The sequence below is a fragment of the Pelodiscus sinensis genome, unplaced genomic scaffold (assembly GCF_049634645.1).
Source record: "Pelodiscus sinensis isolate JC-2024 unplaced genomic scaffold, ASM4963464v1 ctg132, whole genome shotgun sequence".
Taxonomy (NCBI): Eukaryota; Metazoa; Chordata; order Testudines; family Trionychidae; genus Pelodiscus; species Pelodiscus sinensis.
The window spans coordinates 115,747-135,298 of record NW_027465841.1 but is presented as its reverse complement, the minus strand read 5'-3'; the positions used below and the strand labels follow the sequence as shown (position 1 = coordinate 135,298).

Here is a 19,552-nt window from a genome sequence, read left to right as displayed (position 1 = left end):
CAGGGACCCAGAGCTGTTGGGGGGGGCTGGGGTTGGTCGGGGAGCAGGGGGGCTATGGAAGTGGGGGGGCTCTGCAGGGACCCAGGGCTGTTGGGGGGGGCTGGGGTTGGTCGGGGAGTAGGGGGCTATGGAAGTGGGGGGGCTCTGCAGGGACCCAGAGCTGTTGGGGGGGGCCGGGGTTGGTCGGGGAGGAGGGGGCTATGGAAGTGGGGGGGCTCTGCAGGGACCCAGGGCTTTCGGGGGGGGCTGGGGTTGGTCGGGGAGGAGGGGGCTATGGAAGTGGGGGGGCTCTGCAGGGACCCAGAGCTGTCGGGGGGGGCCGGGGTTGGTCGGGGAGCAGGGGGGCTATGGAAGTGGGGGGGCTCTGCAGGGACCCAGAGCTGTTGGGGGGGGGCCAGGGTTGGTCGGGGAGCAGGGGGGCTATGGAAGTGGGGGGGCTCTGCAGGGACCCAGAGCTGTTGGGGGGGGGGCCAGGGTTGGTCGGGGAGCAGGGGGCTATGGAAGTGGGGGGGCTCTGCAGGGACCCAGAGCTGTTGGGGGGGGGGCCAGGGTTGGTCGGGGAGCAGGGGGGCTATGGAAGTGGGGGGGCTCTGCAGGGACCCAGGGCTGTTGGGGGGGGCTGGGGTTGGTCGGGGAGCAGGGGGGCTATGGAAGTGAGGGGGCTCTGCAGGGACCCAGGGCTGTTGGGGGGGGCTGGGGTTGGTCGGGGAGCAGGGGGCTATGGAAGTGGGGGGGCTCTGCAGGGACCCAGAGCTGTCGGGGGGGGCCGGGGTTGGTCGGGGAGCAGGGGGCTATGGAAGTGGGGGGGCTCTGCAGGGACCCAGGGCTGTTGGGGGGGGCTGGGGTTGGTCGGGGAGCAGGGGGCTATGGAAGTGGGGGGGCTCTGCAGGGACCCAGAGCTGTTGGGGGGGCTGGGGTTGGTCGGGGAGCAGGGGGGCTATGGAAGTTGGGGGGGCTCTGCAGGGACCCAGGGCTGTTGGGGGGGGCTGGGGTTGGTCGGGGAGCAGGGGGGCTATGGAAGTGGGGGGGGCTCTGCAGGGACCCAGGGCTGTTGGGGGGGGCTGGGGTTGGTCGGGGAGCAGGGGGCTATGGAAGTGGGGGGGGCTCTGCAGGGACCCAGGGCTGTTGGGGGGGGCCGGGGTTGGTCGGGGAGCAGGGGGCTATGGACGTGGGGGGGGCTCTGCAGGGACCCAGGGCTGTTGGGGGGGGCTGGGGTTGGTCGGGGAGCAGGGGGCTATGGACGTGGGGGGGCTCTGCAGGGACCCAGAGCTGTTGGGGGGGGCTGGGGTTGGTCGGGGAGCAGGGGGCTATGGAAGTGGGGGGGCTCTGCAGGGACCCGGGGCTTGGGGGGCAGGGAATAGGGGGAGGCTGGGGTGGGGCACGGAGCAGGAGGGCTGCGCAAGTGGGGGGCTCTGCAGGGACCCAGAGTTGTTGGAGGGGGGGCCGGGGTTGGTTGGGGAGCAGGGGGGCTATGGAAGTGGGGGTGCTCTGCAGGGACCCAGGGCTGTTGGGGGGGGGGCTGGGGTTGGTCGGGGAGCAGGGGGCTATGGAAGTGGGGGGGCTCTGCAGGGACCCAGGGCTGTTGGGGGGGGGGCTGGGGTTGGTCGGGGAGCAGGGGGCTATGGAAGTGGGGGGGCTCTGCAGGGACCCAGGGCTGTTGGGGGGGCTGGGGTTGGTCGGGGAGCAGGGGGGCTATGGAAGTGGGGGGGCTCTGCAGGGACCCAGGGCTGTTGGGGGGGCTGGGGTTGGTCGGGGAGCAGGGGGGCTATGGAAGTGGGGGGGCTCTGCAGGGACCCAGGGCTGTTGGGGGGGCTGGGGTTGGTCGGGGAGCAGGGGGGCTATGGAAGTGGGGGGGCTCTGCAGGGACCCAGGGCTGTTGGGGGGGCTGGGGTTGGTCGGGGAGCAGGGGGGCTATGGAAGTGGGGGGGCTCTGCAGGGACCCAGGGCTGTTGGAGGCGGGGCTGGGGTTGGTCGGGGAGCAGGGGGGCTATGGAAGTGGGGGGGCTCTGCAGGAACCCAGAGCTGTTGGAGGGGGGGCTGGGGTTGGTTGGGGAGCAGGGGGGCTATGGAAGTGGGGGGGCTCTGCAGGGACCCAGGGCTGTTGGGGGGGGCTGGGGTTGGTCGGGGAGCAGGGGGGCTATGGAAGTGGGGGGGCTCTGCAGGAACCCAGAGCTGTTGGAGGGGGGGCTGGGGTTGGTCGGGGAGCAGGGGGGCTATGGAAGTGGGGGGGCTCTGCAGGGACCCAGAGCTGTTGGGGGGGGCCGGGGTTAGTCGGGGAGCAGGGGGCTATGGAAGTGGGGGGGCTCTGCAGGAACCCAGAGCTGTTGGAGGGGGGGCTGGGTTTGGTTGGGGAGCAGGGGGGCTATGGAAGTGGGGGGGCTCTGCAGGGACCCAGGGCTGTTGGGGGGGCTGGGGTTGGTCGGGGAGCAGGGGGCTATCGAAGTGGGGGGGCTCTGCAGGGACCCAGGGCTGTTGGGGGGGCTGGGGTTGGTCGGGGAGCAGGGGGCTATCGAAGTGGGGGGGCTCTGCAGGGACCCAGGGCTGTTGGGGGGGCTGGGGTTGGTCGGGGAGCAGGGGGCTATGGAAGTGGGGGGGCTCTGCAGGGACCCAGGGCTGTTGGGGGGGGGCTGGGGTTGGTCGGGGAGCAGGGGGGCTATGGAAGTGGGGGGGCTCTGCAGGGACCCAGGGCTGTTGGGGGGGGCTGGGGTTGGTCGGGGAGCAGGGGGCTATGGAAGTGGGGGGGGTTCTGCAGGGACCCAGAGCTGTTGGGGGGGCTGGGGTTGGTCGGGGAGCAGGGGGGCTATGGAAGTGGGGGGGCTCTGCAGGGACCCAGGGCTGTTGGGGGGGCTGGGGTTGGTCGGGGAGCAGGGGGGCTATGGAAGTGGGGGGGCTCTGCAGGGACCCAGGGCTGTTGGAGGCGGGGCTGGGGTTGGTCGGGGAGCAGGGGGCTATGGAAGTGGGGGGGCTCTGCAGGGACCCAGAGCTGTTGGGGGGGGGGGCTGGGGTTGGTCGGGGAGCAGGGGGCTATGGAAGTGGGGGGGCTCTGCAGGAACCCAGAGCTGTTGGAGGGGGGGCTGGGGTTGGTTGGGGAGCAGGGGGGCTATGGAAGTGGGGGGGCTCTGCAGGGACCCAGGGCTGTTGGGGGGGGCTGGGGTTGGTCGGGGAGCAGGGGGGCTATGGAAGTGGGGGGGCTCTGCAGGAACCCAGAGCTGTTGGAGGGGGGGCTGGGGTTGGTCGGGGAGCAGGGGGGCTATGGAAGTGGGGGGGCTCTGCAGGGACCCAGAGCTGTTGGGGGGGGCCGGGGTTAGTCGGGGAGCAGGGGGCTATGGAAGTGGGGGGGCTCTGCAGGGACGCAGAGCTGTTGGGGGGGGCCGGGGTTGGTCGGGGAGCAGGGGGCTATGGAAGTGGGGGGGCTCTGCAGGGACCCAGAGCTGTTGGTGGGGGGGGCTGGGGTTGGTTGGGGAGCAGGGGGGCTATGGAAGTGGGGGGGCTCTGCAGGGACCCAGGGCTGTTGGGGGGGGCTGGGGTTGGTCGGGGAGCAGGGGGGCTATGGAAGTGAGGGGGCTCTGCAGGGACCCAGGGCTGTTGGGGGGGGCTGGGGTTGGTCGGGGAGCAGGGGGCTATGGAAGTGGGGGGGCTCTGCAGGGACCCAGAGCTGTCGGGGGGGGCCGGGGTTGGTCGGGGAGCAGGGGGCTATGGAAGTGGGGGGGCTCTGCAGGGACCCAGGGCTGTTGGGGGGGGCTGGGGTTGGTCGGGGAGCAGGGGGCTATGGAAGTGGGGGGGCTCTGCAGGGACCCAGAGCTGTTGGGGGGGCTGGGGTTGGTCGGGGAGCAGGGGGGCTATGGAAGTGGGGGGGGCTCTGCAGGGACCCAGGGCTGTTGGGGGGGGCTGGGGTTGGTCGGGGAGCAGGGGGGCTATGGAAGTGGGGGGGGCTCTGCAGGGACCCAGGGCTGTTGGGGGGGGCTGGGGTTGGTCGGGGAGCAGGGGGCTATGGAAGTGGGGGGGGCTCTGCAGGGACCCAGGGCTGTTGGGGGGGGCCGGGGTTGGTCGGGGAGCAGGGGGCTATGGACGTGGGGGGGGCTCTGCAGGGACCCAGGGCTGTTGGGGGGGGCTGGGGTTGGTCGGGGAGCAGGGGGCTATGGACGTGGGGGGGCTCTGCAGGGACCCAGAGCTGTTGGGGGGGGCTGGGGTTGGTCGGGGAGCAGGGGGCTATGGAAGTGGGGGGGCTCTGCAGGGACCCGGGGCTTGGGGGGCAGGGAATAGGGGGAGGCTGGGGTGGGGCACGGAGCAGGAGGGCTGCGCAAGTGGGGGGCTCTGCAGGGACCCAGAGTTGTTGGAGGGGGGGCCGGGGTTGGTTGGGGAGCAGGGGGGCTATGGAAGTGGGGGTGCTCTGCAGGGACCCAGGGCTGTTGGGGGGGGGGCTGGGGTTGGTCGGGGAGCAGGGGGCTATGGAAGTGGGGGGCTCTGCAGGGACCCAGGGCTGTTGGGGGGGGGGCTGGGGTTGGTCGGGGAGCAGGGGGCTATGGAAGTGGGGGGGCTCTGCAGGGACCCAGGGCTGTTGGGGGGGCTGGGGTTGGTCGGGGAGCAGGGGGGCTATGGAAGTGGGGGGGCTCTGCAGGGACCCAGGGCTGTTGGGGGGGCTGGGGTTGGTCGGGGAGCAGGGGGGCTATGGAAGTGGGGGGGCTCTGCAGGGACCCAGGGCTGTTGGGGGGGCTGGGGTTGGTCGGGGAGCAGGGGGGCTATGGAAGTGGGGGGGCTCTGCAGGGACCCAGGGCTGTTGGGGGGGCTGGGGTTGGTCGGGGAGCAGGGGGGCTATGGAAGTGGGGGGGCTCTGCAGGGACCCAGGGCTGTTGGAGGCGGGGCTGGGGTTGGTCGGGGAGCAGGGGGGCTATGGAAGTGGGGGGGCTCTGCAGGAACCCAGAGCTGTTGGAGGGGGGGCTGGGGTTGGTTGGGGAGCAGGGGGGCTATGGAAGTGGGGGGGCTCTGCAGGGACCCAGGGCTGTTGGGGGGGGCTGGGGTTGGTCGGGGAGCAGGGGGGCTATGGAAGTGGGGGGGCTCTGCAGGAACCCAGAGCTGTTGGAGGGGGGGCTGGGGTTGGTCGGGGAGCAGGGGGGCTATGGAAGTGGGGGGGCTCTGCAGGGACCCAGAGCTGTTGGGGGGGGCCGGGGTTAGTCGGGGAGCAGGGGGCTATGGAAGTGGGGGGGCTCTGCAGGAACCCAGAGCTGTTGGAGGGGGGGCTGGGTTTGGTTGGGGAGCAGGGGGGCTATGGAAGTGGGGGGGCTCTGCAGGGACCCAGGGCTGTTGGGGGGGCTGGGGTTGGTCGGGGAGCAGGGGGCTATCGAAGTGGGGGGGCTCTGCAGGGACCCAGGGCTGTTGGGGGGGCTGGGGTTGGTCGGGGAGCAGGGGGCTATCGAAGTGGGGGGGCTCTGCAGGGACCCAGGGCTGTTGGGGGGGCTGGGGTTGGTCGGGGAGCAGGGGGCTATGGAAGTGGGGGGGCTCTGCAGGGACCCAGGGCTGTTGGGGGGGGGCTGGGGTTGGTCGGGGAGCAGGGGGGCTATGGAAGTGGGGGGGCTCTGCAGGGACCCAGGGCTGTTGGGGGGGGCTGGGGTTGGTCGGGGAGCAGGGGGCTATGGAAGTGGGGGGGTTCTGCAGGGACCCAGAGCTGTTGGGGGGGCTGGGGTTGGTCGGGGAGCAGGGGGGCTATGGAAGTGGGGGGGCTCTGCAGGGACCCAGGGCTGTTGGGGGGGCTGGGGTTGGTCGGGGAGCAGGGGGGCTATGGAAGTGGGGGGGCTCTGCAGGGACCCAGGGCTGTTGGAGGCGGGGCTGGGGTTGGTCGGGGAGCAGGGGGCTATGGAAGTGGGGGGGCTCTGCAGGGACCCAGAGCTGTTGGGGGGGGGGGCTGGGGTTGGTCGGGGAGCAGGGGGCTATGGAAGTGGGGGGGCTCTGCAGGAACCCAGAGCTGTTGGAGGGGGGGCTGGGGTTGGTTGGGGAGCAGGGGGGCTATGGAAGTGGGGGGGCTCTGCAGGGACCCAGGGCTGTTGGGGGGGGCTGGGGTTGGTCGGGGAGCAGGGGGGCTATGGAAGTGGGGGGGCTCTGCAGGAACCCAGAGCTGTTGGAGGGGGGGCTGGGGTTGGTCGGGGAGCAGGGGGGCTATGGAAGTGGGGGGGCTCTGCAGGGACCCAGAGCTGTTGGGGGGGGCCGGGGTTAGTCGGGGAGCAGGGGGCTATGGAAGTGGGGGGGCTTTGCAGGGACGCAGAGCTGTTGGGGGGGGCCGGGGTTGGTCGGGGAGCAGGGGGCTATGGAAGTGGGGGGGCTCTGCAGGGACCCAGAGCTGTTGGTGGGGGGGGCTGGGGTTGGTTGGGGAGCAGGGGGGCTATGGAAGTGGGGGGGCTCTGCAGGGACCCAGGGCTGTTGGGGGGGGCTGGGGTTGGTCGGGGAGCAGGGGGCTATGGAAGTGGGGGGGCTCTGCAGGGACCCAGAGCTGTTGGGGGGGGCCGGGGTTGGTCGGGGAGCAGGGGGGCTATGGAAGTGGGGGGGCTCTGCAGGGACCCAGAGCTGTTGGGGGGGGCCGGGGTTGGTCGGGGAGCAGGGGGCTATGGAAGTGGGGGGGCTCTGCAGGGACCCAGGGCTGTTGGGGGGGGCCGGGGTTGGTCGGGGAGCAGGGGGGCTATGGAAGTGGGGGGGCTCTGCAGGGACCCAGGGCTGTTGGGGGGGGGCTGGGGTTGGTCGGGGAGCAGGGGGGCTATGGAAGTGGGGGGGGCTCTGCAGGGACCCAGGGCTGTTGGGGGGGGCTGGGGTTGGTCGGGGAGCATGGGGGCTATGGAAGTGGGGGGGCTCTGCAGGGACCCAGAGCTGTTGGGGGGGGCCGGGGTTAGTCGGGGAGCAGGGGGCTATGGAAGTGGGGGGGGCTCTGCAGGGACCCAGGGCTGTTGGGGGGGGCTGGGGTTGGTCGGGGAGCAGGGGGGCTATGGAAGTGGGGGGGCTCTGCAGGGACCCAGAGCTGTTGGGGGGGCCGGGGTTGGTCGGGGAGCAGGGGGCTATGGAAGTGGGGGGGCTCTGCAGGGACCCAGAGCTGTTGGGGGGGGCTGGGGTTGGTCGGGGAGCAGGGGGCTATGGAAGTGGGGGGGCTCTGCAGGGACCCAGAGCTGTTGGGGGGGGCCGGGGTTGGTCGGGGAGCAGGGGGCTATGGAAGTGGGGGGGCTCTGCAGGGACCCAGAGCTGTTGGGGGGGGCTGGGGTTGGTCGGGGAGCAGGGGGGCTATGGAAGTGGGGGGGCTCTGCAGGGACCCAGAGCTGTTGGGGGGGGCCGGGGTTGGTCGGGGAGCAGGGGGCTATGGAAGTGGGGGGGCTCTGCAGGGACCCAGAGCTGTTGGGGGGGGCTGGGGTTGGTCGGGGAGCAGGGGGCTATGGAAGTGGGGGGGCTCTGCAGGGACCCAGGGCTGTTGGGGGGGGCTGGGGTTGGTCGGGGAGTAGGGGGCTATGGAAGTGGGGGGGCTCTGCAGGGACCCAGAGCTGTTGGGGGGGGCCGGGGTTGGTCGGGGAGCAGGGGGCTATGGAAGTGGGGGGGCTCTGCAGGGACCCAGGGCTGTTGGGGGGGGCCGGGGTTGGTCGGGGAGCAGGGGGGCTATGGAAGTGGGGGGGCTCTGCAGGGACCCAGAGCTGTTGGGGGGGGCCGGGGTTGGTCGGGGAGCAGGGGGCTATGGAAGTGGGGGGGCTCTGCAGGGACCCAGGGCTGTTGGGGGGGGCCGGGGTTGGTCGGGTAGCAGGGGGGCTATGGAAGTGGGGGGGCTCTGCAGGGACCCAGAGCTGTTGGGGGGGGCCAGGGTTGGTCGGGGAGCAGGGGGCTATGGAAGTGGGGGGGCTCTGCAGGGACCCAGGGCTGTTGGGGGGGGCTGGGGTTGGTCGGGGAGCAGGGGGGCTATGGAAGTGGGGGGGCTCTGCAGGGACCCAGGGCTGTTGGGGGGGGGGGCTGGGGTTGGTCGGGGAGCAGGGGGCTATGGAAGTGGGGGGGGCTCTGCAGGGACCCAGAGCTGTTGGGGGGGGCTGGGGTTGGTCGGGGAGCAGGGGGCTATGGAAGTGGGGGGGCTCTGCAGGGACCCAGGGCTGTTGGGGGGGGGGCTGGGGTTGGTCGGGGAGCATGGGGGCTATGGAAGTGGGGGGGCTCTGCAGGGACCCAGAGCTGTTGGGGGGGGCCGGGGTTAGTCGGGGAGCAGGGGGCTATGGAAGTGGGGGGGGCTCTGCAGGGACCCAGGGCTGTTGGGGGGGGCCGGGGTTGGTCGGGGAGCAGGGGGGCTATGGAAGTGGGGGGGCTCTGCAGGGACCCAGAGCTGTTGGGGGGGCTGGGGTTGGTCGGGGAGCAGGGGGCTATGGAAGTGGGGGGGCTCTGCAGGGACCCAGAGCTGTTGGGGGGGGGCTGGGGTTGGTCGGGGAGCAGGGGGGCTATGGAAGTGGGGGGGCTCTGCAGGGACCCAGGGCTGTTGGGGGGGGCCGGGGTTGGTCGGGGAGCAGGGGGGCTATGGAAGTGGGGGGGCTCTGCAGGGACCCAGAGCTGTTGGGGGGGGCCGGGGTTGGTCGGGGAGCAGGGGGCTATGGAAGTGGGGGGGCTCTGCAGGGACCCAGAGCTGTTGGGGGGGGCTGGGGTTGGTCGGGGAGCAGGGGGGCTATGGAAGTGGGGGGGCTCTGCAGGGACCCAGAGCTGTTGGGGGGGGCCGGGGTTGGTCGGGGAGCAGGGGGCTATGGAAGTGGGGGGGCTCTGCAGGGACCCAGAGCTGTTGGGGGGGGCTGGGGTTGGTCGGGGAGCAGGGGGCTATGGAAGTGGGGGGGCTCTGCAGGGACCCAGGGCTGTTGGGGGGGGCTGGGGTTGGTCGGGGAGTAGGGGGCTATGGAAGTGGGGGGGCTCTGCAGGGACCCAGAGCTGTTGGGGGGGGCCGGGGTTGGTCGGGGAGGAGGGGGCTATGGAAGTGGGGGGGCTCTGCAGGGACCCAGGGCTGTCGGGGGGGGCTGGGGTTGGTCGGGGAGGAGGGGGCTATGGAAGTGGGGGGGCTCTGCAGGGACCCAGGGCTGTTGGGGGGGGGGGCTGGGGTTGGTTGGGGAGCAGGGGGCTATGGAAGTGGGGGGGGCTCTGCAGGGACCCAGAGCTGTTGGGGGGGGCCGGGGTTGGTCGGGGAGCAGGGGGCTATGGAAGTGGGGGGGCTCTGCAGGGACCCAGAGCTGTTGGGGGGGGCTGGGGTTGGTCGGGGAGCAGGGGGCTATGGAAGTGGGGGGGCTCTGCAGGGACCCAGGGCTGTTGGGGGGGGCTGGGGTTGGTCGGGGAGTAGGGGGCTATGGAAGTGGGGGGGCTCTGCAGGGACCCAGAGCTGTTGGGGGGGGCCGGGGTTGGTCGGGGAGGAGGGGGCTATGGAAGTGGGGGGGCTCTGCAGGGACCCAGGGCTGTCGGGGGGGGCTGGGGTTGGTCGGGGAGGAGGGGGCTATGGAAGTGGGGGGGCTCTGCAGGGACCCAGGGCTGTTGGGGGGGGGGGCTGGGGTTGGTCGGGGAGCAGGGGGCTATGGAAGTGGGGGGGGCTCTGCAGGGACCCAGAGCTGTTGGGGGGGGCCGGGGTTGGTCGGGGAGCAGGGGGGCTATGGAAGTGGGGGGGCTCTGCAGGGACCCAGAGCTTTTGGGGGGGGGGGCCGGGGTTGGTCGGGGAGCAGGGGGGCTATGGAAGTGGGGGGGCTCTGCAGGGACCCAGGGCTGTTGGGGGGGGCTGGGGTTGGTCGGGGAGCAGGGGGCTATGGAAGTGGGGGGGCTCTGCAGGGACCCAGGGCTGTTGGGGGGGGCTGGGGTTGGTCGGGGAGCAGGGGGCTATGGAAGTGGGGGGGCTCTGCAGGGACCCAGAGCTGTTGGGGGGGCTGGGGTTGGTCGGGGAGCAGGGGGGCTATGGAAGTGGGGGGGGCTCTGCAGGGACCCAGGGCTGTTGGGGGGGGCTGGGGTTGGTCGGGGAGCAGGGGGGCTATGGACGTGGGGGGGCTCTGCAGGGACCCAGAGCTGTTGGGGGGGGCTGGGGTTGGTCGGGGAGCAGGGGGCTATGGAAGTGGGGGGGCTCTGCAGGGACCCGGGGCTTGGGGGGCAGGGAATAGGGGGAGGCTGGGGTGGGGCACGGAGCAGGAGGGCTGCGCAAGTGGGGGGCTCTGCAGGGACCCAGAGTTGTTGGAGGGGGGGCCGGGGTTGGTTGGGGAGCAGGGGGGCTATGGAAGTGGGGGTGCTCTGCAGGGACCCAGGGCTGTTGGGGGGGGGCTGGGGTTGGTCGGGGAGCAGGGGGCTATCGAAGTGGGGGGGCTCTGCAGGGACCCAGGGCTGTTGGGGGGGGCTGGGGTTGGTCGGGGAGCAGGGGGCTATGGAAGTGGGGGGGCTCTGCAGGGTCCCAGGGCTGTTGGAGGCGGGGCCGGGGTTGGTCGGGGAGCAGGGGGCTATGGAAGTGGGGGGGCTCTGCAGGGACCCAGAGCTGTTGGGGGGGGTTGGGGTTGGTCGGGGAGCAGGGGGGCTATGGAAGTGGGGGGGCTCTGCAGGAACCCAGAGCTGTTGGAGGGGGGGCTGGGGTTGGTCGGGGAGCAGGGGGGCTATGGAAGTGGGGGGGGCTCTGCAGGGACCCGGGGCTTGGGGGGCAGGGAATAGGGGGAGGCTGGGGTGGGTCACGGAGCAGGGGGGCTGCGCAAGTGGGGGGCTCTGCAGGAACCCAGAGCTGTTTGGGGGGCTGGGGTTGGTCGGGGAGCAGGGGGCTATGGAAGTGGGGGGGCTCTGCAGGGACCCGGGGCTTGGGGGGCAGGGAATGGGGGAGGCTGGGGTGGGGCACGGAGCAGGGGGGCTGCGCAAGTGGGGGGCTCTGCAGGGACACAGGGCTGTGGGGTGTTGGGGCAGGCTGGGATGGGCCAGGGAGGACTACGGAAGTGGGGGGGCTCTGCAGGGATCCAGGGCTGTGGGGGGGCTGGTCTCCAATGGGCTAGGAGGCTTTGGGGAGCCTTTGGCTGAGTTTGCCATGTGGGTCTCTCCCCAAGCAGGTTTGGGTCCTGTGCACGCCAGGATAAAATAGATAGTGTGGACCATGTTTGTTTGCTCTTAGCCAACATGTTTTTGAACCCTGCTGTAGAGGGCGGCTCCCCTCTGGCATTTACTGTGTATTAAAATTCTGCTTGTGTTTGAAAACCTGTTGGGCCCGTACTGGAAATACATCTCTTGTTCATTTGGATCCAAGGGTGGCTGGTGAAAGGATGGGACTTCAGAGGGAGAAACAGTCCATACAGTCTTGGACAGAGTATGGGAGTTTTACTTGGGAAAATTGAAAGTGGTGTGGTGAGACTGAGGGTCTTGTTGCTCACATCTTTTTAATGCATCTTTTAAGGTGCACTTCTGATCTCGATGGGGTGCGGTGTCTGTTTCTTCATGTGCTCTTTTCAGAAAACAAAAAATGGATTTTTTTCTATCTGCTCTTGTTGCTTTTCTGATCCCCTTGTGTAACTGGAGTTACCTGTCACATAACCCACGTTAAAACAGGACTACCTAGCACAATTGTAAAATTACTGAACTAGGTCTATGCTACCTGCTAAATGGCATTTCAGGTGATATTTGCGAAATTGCCAAAGTAGCCTAATTTGATTTTAAAACACTTGTTATTCCTACCTCTTCATTCCTCAACTTTTGTAAAGATTCTTGAAGGTAATTTTTGCATATTTCCACCAGATGGTGTTGGACTCTACCTTCTTGTTAGTCTTTAAAGTGCTACATTGTCCTGCATTTTACTCTTTTATTGGTCTTCCCAGTCTGCAGGAAAATCTTTCCCTCACTCTTCATTTGACAACTTGTATGTTAGAGATCAGTGCTTAACATTTCACATCTATTTTAACATTTAGTTTAACTCTTACTTTCCCAATTAAGCAATAGTCATAAGTAGGGATGTTAATTGGCAGTTAATTATTCCATTAGTTGATGGAATGGACCTGGCGAGTAGATTTCAGCTGGTTGCCCCGTTCACCAGTGGCATGCACATGCGCAATGTGGGTCTGGCGCATGTGCAGTGCGGGGCTGGTGAGTAGATTTTGCTGTGGTTTGTCAAGCCCTGCTTCTCAGATAGTCATAAGTAGCCTAAATCTGTTTTCTTGGAGATGTCCAATTAAAGCAGCCCGTTATAGCTTCAAAGGAGTATAGTGTAATAATATTGTGCATTTATAGTGTGAGTGAAACAAAAAACAGGACTACGTAGCACTTTAAAGACTAACAAGATGGTTTATTAGGTGATGAGCTTTCGTGGGCCAGACCCACTTCCTCAGATCAAATAGTGGAAGAAAATTGTCACAACCATATATACCAAAGAATACAATTAAAAAAATGAACACACATGAAAAGGACATCCAATTTCAGAACAGATGGGGGGGGGGGGGAGGTAAATGTCTGTGTGCTAATGATACTTTAGGACAAACACTCACATTATCTTATACAATACACCCAATGTGATGGGAACTACAGGCAGTCCCCGGGTTATGTACAGGATAGGGACTGTAGGTTTGTTCTTAAGTTGAATTTGTATGTAAGTTGGAACTGGTACATATTGTAGGGGAAACTCTAGCCAAACATTTCTCCAGAGCTCAGTTTTATTCTCCCACACCTCACTTCCCTCAGTCCTTTATTCTCAAGCTGAGGTGTCTGCTGAGAAAAGCCGCTCCGCGTCTCCCTGGTCTGCTGGGGGGGGGGGGGGGGGGGGGAGGCGCTAGCTTCGTATCTCCCTCGTCTGCTGGGGGGGAAGCAGCTAGTACGGGGTTGCCTCACCCCATTTGTAAGTAGGGATCCGATGTAAGTTGGATCCATGTAACCCGGGGACTGCCTGTACAGAAACCCCTCAAGTGAAGGGCAGCAGTCAGTTGGTAAACAATAAGTTGAGCAGAGAAAAATGTGCAGTGTAAACACTGGGGATTTCCCCAGTGTCAAAGTGCCTCATGGGTTTTAATGTTCTCAGGTACGTAACAGATAGATTTAAGGTCAGATCTGAAAAAATCTGTATTTTAAACAATATCAAACTCAGGAGATTAATATAGTGATGTTCTTCAGTGTATTCGTCTGCTTTCTGTGGTCAAAGGTGGTTGGATGGAGTCAAAGGTGCTACAGTGCTTACTGTGATGGTGTGCAGCCACATGGTACGTTTCTTTTGGTGAGCCTAAACCAAATTTAGAGACTATTTTTTAGACTTTTCTTCTGTGTGTTAGGTGGAGTATCTTTCAGGAAAAGTCTTCTTTACTACCAATTCTGAGTTGTGTAAATTGAAGAAGCTGAAGTCTGGAGAAAGATTATTTTTGTTACTGAAAAAACATGCTCCAATTTGTCTCTCCAGAAATAAAGGTACTGTTTATTATTTTTCCTCTTCTTTCTACACAAAATATTATGAACTCTGGTTGAAATCTGATTAGGAAAATAATTCCATCATTATTTTAAAATGTCATAAGCAATAAGACATAATCACCTTTTTCTCTAAGGACATGGAAGTACTTGTCTACTCCTGAAAGATAACCGTTACGGTATGCAAAAAATTACAACACGTAACAGGATTCCTCATTTTTTTTGTAGGTGTAGTCCTTATCAACTAAGAATGTGAAAGGCTTTCTATTAAATTGAGGTGGATTATTTGTGATGTGAAGTTTCAAATGTTATAAGTATCTGAGTCAGAAGATTAGAATCAGATGAAAGTAGTGGTGATAAAATTAGATTAGGAGTTAGAAAATTATTCTAAAACTTTTCATGAAGGATCAAATTTATCCCTGGATCTAAAGTTTAAAAAAAGAAAAGAGATACCTATCTATTTTCATCTGTGTACTGAGGAAAACTGAAGATCATAATACTTGTCCTAGTTTTATTTTTCCAACATTCAGTTTCTCAGTGTTTTACTCTAGTGAAGTCAATAGGTCTACTCATGTACTTCAAGTTAATCACATATTTATTTATTTACAGTTCGGGTCTTTCCTTCTTACCTAATTGTCAGGTTTTGTGGACTAACTATTTACTTACACCTTTGTAGACTTTGGGTGTGTCTACACAGCACCCTAAACTCGAAATAAGATATGCAAATTGCCCATCTTATTTTGAAACTATTTTGAAATTTGGCACATCTACACCGTGCCATATTTTGAAATAACGCACTATTTCGAGCCATCCCTTAACCCCCGTGCAAAGAGGTTTACCGGGATGCTGCAATAGCGCACCCGTTATTTTGAAATAATGGGTGGCTTGTGTAGATGCGGGGTAGCTATTTCAGGATGCCTCTGTGCACTGTAGACGTACCCTTTATTGCCATACTTAACCACAGCAAACACCAATTTGGCTTTTCTGTTTAGTGAATAGTTCTGTTGCTAATGCAAAGGAAGGAATATACTCTAGTTCCTGCTTCTGTAAATGGGTTGGCTCTGCATTGTTAACAAGAGTAAAATGTAACTTAAAAAGTTAGTTCATGGATACATATTTCTGCATTACATGGGGAAACAGATTTAACTTTGGCTGCTCTTCATAGCAGAGCAGCTTTTCCGAATGCCTTATAAAGCTGAATAAGCAATATCCTTATTTAACAATAGGGGCAACTGACCTTTAATCATTTTTGTTGCTCTTCTCTGGACCTTCTCCAGTTTTTCCAAATCTTTCTTGAAATGTGGTGTCCAGCCTTATCAGCACAAAGCAGAGCAGAAGAATGACTTCTCGTGTCTTGCTCACCACACTCCTGTTAATGCATCCCAGAATTATGTTTGCTTTTTTGCAACGGTGTCACACTGTTGAATCATGTTTAACTTGTCCACTATGACCCCTAAATCCCTTTGAGCAGTACTCTTTCCTAGACGATCACTTCCCATTCTGTGTGAAACTGATTGTTCCTTCCTAAGTGGAGCACTTTGCATTTGTCCTTATTAAACTTCATCCTGTTTACCTCAGACCATTTCTCTGGTTTGTCCAGATCATTTTGAATTTTGACCCTATTTTCCAAAGCAGTTGCAACCCCTCCCAGCTTGGTATTATCTGTAACCTTAATAACCGTAATCTCTATTCCATCATCTAGATCATTGATGAAGATACTGAACAGAACCGGTTCCAAAACAGACCCCTGTGGAACCCCATTTGTTGTGCCCTTCCAGCATTATTAAACTATGCTGGCTTCCCAGCCATGAGCTAGCTCCAAAAATTGGCCCATCAACATGAAGATCTCTTTAAGTATCTGAGCAGAGGGAGGAGCAAGGCTGGGGACAAAGCAGGATACGATTCAGTTAACATCAGCCATAACCAAATCAGATGAGAATTGCAAATACAGTACAATACTTCGATTCAGTCACTACTGGTGCCTTGGGAGTTAATGAATTCACAAATTTAAGAAGTTAATAATTCTCTTTAACACCTATTGTCTTAAATGCCTTTTGTATGAAATGTTTTAAGAGTTTTTGCTATAGGAGAATTTGGGTGGAAACTATAATGATCCTAACCTTATTCATTGTGCTGATTTTGGTCTTGTGTGACTATGTAGAAGCCCTGAGCAACAGTACAGTTTATTTATTCATGAAAATAAATCGGTAATTTTTTTTTTTGGTAAGGCTTTCACATCGATTAATAAGAATGAATAGTGTTCATTAAAATGTTAACACAGAATAAACTAAGCTCATATCTTTTTTAGGAAAAGTATTTCATGAAATTCAAAAACTTGTAATTGAGGACCCCGGACATTGGCTGGATATTATTTCCATTTGGAAACATCTTCATGAAAATAAGGTCAAACAAGGAAACCTCTGTAAAGGACATCCAGAATCCCTTAAAAGAAAATCAGAAGAGATAAATATTGTAACAAAAAAACAGAAGACCGAACAAATAAAGACAATTTTTGATGTTGAAGAGCAAAAGACGAATATGGTTTTAGAAACAAACAATAACATGGATTTGTTGACTGAAAGCAAAACTTTTCTAAAAGAGACACCTGAAAGTAGATTAGATAAATCAGTTGAAAGCAATAACCGCAGTTTCAGAGTTTCTTGTCGCTGTAGTGGAGCAATTGCAAAAGTATTTACTTCACAGGTATGATCAATCAAAATGCCCGAAGGATGTAATGAAATACCTAGTAACTAAATCATAATTATATAATCAATTATATGTGTTTGGTTAGTAAGCAGCTCAATAATAATTTCTAAATGCTGATTATTCATGGTTAAGTTAAAGTTGAGAAGAAACACACATTATTGCCTGTTTCAGGGCATTTTTAGGGCAAAACAACTTTTCAAATGAATAGCTGAATTAAATGGGATTGTACATACCTCGTTGACAACTTTTACAGTCAAGATGGAGCATTTTTCTAAATGATGTGCTCTAGGAATTATATTAAGGAACTTCTGTGGCTGCTTTTTGTTATACAGGAGGTCAGACTAGATGATCACAGTGATTCCTTCTGCCCTTGGATTCTATAAATCTGAGTCCAAGTCAGTCATGAAACCTTAATTTTGTCTAGAAAACGGCCTTAATATACAGCTTGCCTTATGTTTGATATAAAGTACCTCTCGGTAGGAGAACTGCTAAACACCTGTGAAGCAATGAACACCATTTTCTTTGAATTATTATACAAAGTTTGTAGAAATGACTGGCTCCAGTTGGGTGTTATAAACATGGAGACTTTTTTCAATACTAAGATCTTCCAAATATATTCAGAAAAACTAAAGGTCGCTTCAATTGTATGCGCCATATAGATATTGAGAAGAAATTAGTCCGTGATTTGATATTTATGGGTAAGGAAGGAAGCTAGTTATCTAACAATTCATAATTTCTTAAAAAAAAAAAAAAAGGTGCAAAAGCACATCCATACTTGATGGTTTTATTGTAACCCTAGAATCATCTGGTTTGTTACTTAAGTGGGCATCTTACTACTTTCTGTTCCTGTTAGCTCTATATATAACTAACACAGCTGAGTTACATTAATTCTTCTAACTGATGGTAGTTTGAACAATTACATTGATGTAAAACTATGCACACGTTGAAAATAATAGAGGGTTGCAAAGCAACTCTCTAGTGGGCAGACATACATTTATTGCACATTTTAAATAAAAGGAGTATTTTTTAAAATCTGCAATCTTTCTAAAGTGAGAATGAACTGTAAATGTTCCCTTTGCAGGGGTTTAATTTGGCATACAGAGTCTCTTGGGGTATGTCTAGACTACAGGGTTTTGTCGACAGATACTGTCGACAAAGCTTCTGTCGATAAAGAGCGTCTAGACTACATCCAGTTCTGTCGACAAAGCAAGCCGCTTTGTCGACATAACAGTGTGGATGCAATAATGCCTTCTATCGACAGAACTCTGTCAACAAAAGGCGTTATTCCTCGTAGAATGAGGTTTACATACGTTGACAAAACTGCTGAGTTTTGTCAACATTATGTCGACATAACTCAAAGGCAGTGTGGACACAGGTATAGTTTTGTCGACAAAACCCTGTAGTCTAGACACACCCCTCATGATGAAGGAAAAAAATTGGTCCTGCCATGAGGGCAGGAGACTGGACTCGATGACCTCTCAAGGTCCCTTCCAGTCCTAGTATTCTATGATTCTGTGAAAATTAGCTTGTCTCACAGTAGGTGAAGTTTACAGGGCTCGCAGATTGAGGAAGAATTCTCTCACCAATTACACTTACGTAACTATATTTTAAGAGCAGAATAAGAGCTGAAATCGAATTGTTAAATTTTAGTTGTGATATTAGGACAACTTTTGATGATTTTTTTTATATATATGTATAGAAACGGGCTGGCTGATGTCACATTACACTATAAATTGCTTGTGAATTCTTTAAGGCAGGGATGGGCAATAATTTTTAATAGGGTGCCATTCCAAGATTTTTGGCAAGAGGTCAAGGGCCGCATTTCTAGTGAGAGGATGTGGGGTCTGGGACAGAGGTTGGGTGCAGAAAGGAGCTTGGGGCAGGGAGCTTGGGTACAGGAGGGAGCATGGAGTCTGAAAGGGAGTTTGGGTGAAGGAGGGGTTTATGATCTGGGGCATGGCTTGGAGTGCAGAGTATAGATCAGGACAGGATTCTGGCCTGGGGGATTAGGAAGGGGTGCAGGGTCTGGGAGGGAATTGTGACCTGGAGGAAAGGGGTACAGAGGGTTTGGTGGCCTGTGGCAGACTGTTGGGGAGAGGGAGGGTGCCAGAGGCAGGCTCTGGCTGGGAGACATTTACTTAGGTGGCTCCTAGACAGCAGTCCTGCAGAAACCCAAAGGCTACATTCGCAAGTGGCTCTGCTTGGGCGGTGGGGGGGAAGAGGAAAGGCGGGAGGAAGCTTCATTGGCTGCCCCTGCTGCCTGCAAAATTTCTCAGCTCTTATTTGGTGGAAACTGGCCAGCGGGAACTAAGAGACTTTTTTGCGGGGAGACAGAGCACAAAGCCTCGTGCTCAGCATAGAGGAGCCGCATTTAAAGTGGCTGCAGCTGCCCTGTGTTTAGAGATCCCAATGAGGCAGCCATGCATCAGATCTGGTGGCTTGGTGGACCAAATCTGGCCTTCTAGCTGCCTCTTGCCCACCCTTGCTTTAAGGGTTAATGTAACTGTTTTTTGTCATTTGTAATGGTCAGATTCCTTTCCATCTGAGTGGCTTTCAGTGACCGTGGTCTTTGTTTTTCCAGGAGGTCGGAAAAGTACTTGGAATAACTCTAATGAAACAGTTCGGGTGGAAAGCAGATTTGAGAAACCCTGATTTAGAGGTAATGGTTGGTTAACTGAATTATGATCTTGACACTGTCAAGTGCTGATTTGATGTGACTTTTCTTTTCATATGGTTTTAGAATGTTTGTGTCTACAGGCCCACCTCTGAACTAGGGCTGGGCCTGGGCTCAACAGGGGCAGGGCAGGAACACTTTAAAAGGACACTGGTTGCCAGGACGGGGGTGAAGAGAGTAGACAGCACATGGCTCCAAAAAGCAAGGCTGATCTGAGCTGTGCCAAGAATGACAACAGCTTTGTGCAAGTTGCTCTAGCAGCATGGTCTGAATCCATCTTAGTCCCTTCGTGTGTCGTGTCTTCCCCTCCCCCGCCCCCTTGCACACACCTCTTGGGGATTTGGAAGCCCTAAGAGAGGCTGGCTGACTAAAACCAGACCAAGGAGAGTCTGTGAAGCCTCCAATTGTGTACCAAATTGACACTTCAGAGAGGTAGAAAGTGACCAAATGGAAAATACAGTTTGGGGTAGCTTGGTGGGTGATTGGACACTGATAAATCCCTGAGTCGGAATCCAGTGGAGTCAGTGGGTAGCCTGGTCCCCCTGTCTTGCCCCCTTCTTGTTTCTCTGTAGTGACATAATCTGAGAAGTATCAGAGGGGTAGCTGTGTTAGTCTGGATCTGCAAAAGCAACAAGGAGTCCTGTAGCACCTTATAGACTAACAGATGTATTGGAGCATAAGCTTTCATGGGCAAAGACCCAATTTGTCAGATGCAGGTATAAATATGTAGGCAAGAATCAGGCTAGAGATAATGAGGTAAATTCAATCAGGGAGGATGGGGCCCACTTTTAGCAGCTGATCTGGAGGTGTGAA

At 58.2% G+C, this 19,552-nt stretch overlaps 1 protein-coding gene across 5 annotated transcripts in view; it reads left to right on the top strand.

The window, feature by feature from the left end:
- The window catches only part of THUMPD2 (THUMP domain 2 tRNA and snRNA guanosine methyltransferase), a 41,798-nt gene that overhangs the window by 7,078 nt on the left and 15,168 nt on the right, over positions 1-19,552 (top strand). For 3 of the 5 annotated variants that reach the window (XR_012898750.1, XM_075914836.1, XM_075914837.1), the window contains exons 2-4: positions 13,230-13,362; positions 15,668-16,062; positions 18,647-18,724. Coding sequence is in view for 4 of the 5 variants with exons in the window: in XM_075914836.1 (XP_075770951.1) it covers positions 13,230-13,362; positions 15,668-16,062; positions 18,647-18,724 (606 nt within the window). In the remaining variant the exon portion in view is untranslated. The remainder of the gene's footprint in view (positions 1-13,229; positions 13,363-15,667; positions 16,063-18,646; positions 18,725-19,552) is intronic. The other 2 variants (XM_075914838.1, XM_075914839.1) reach the window with 2 other exon arrangements.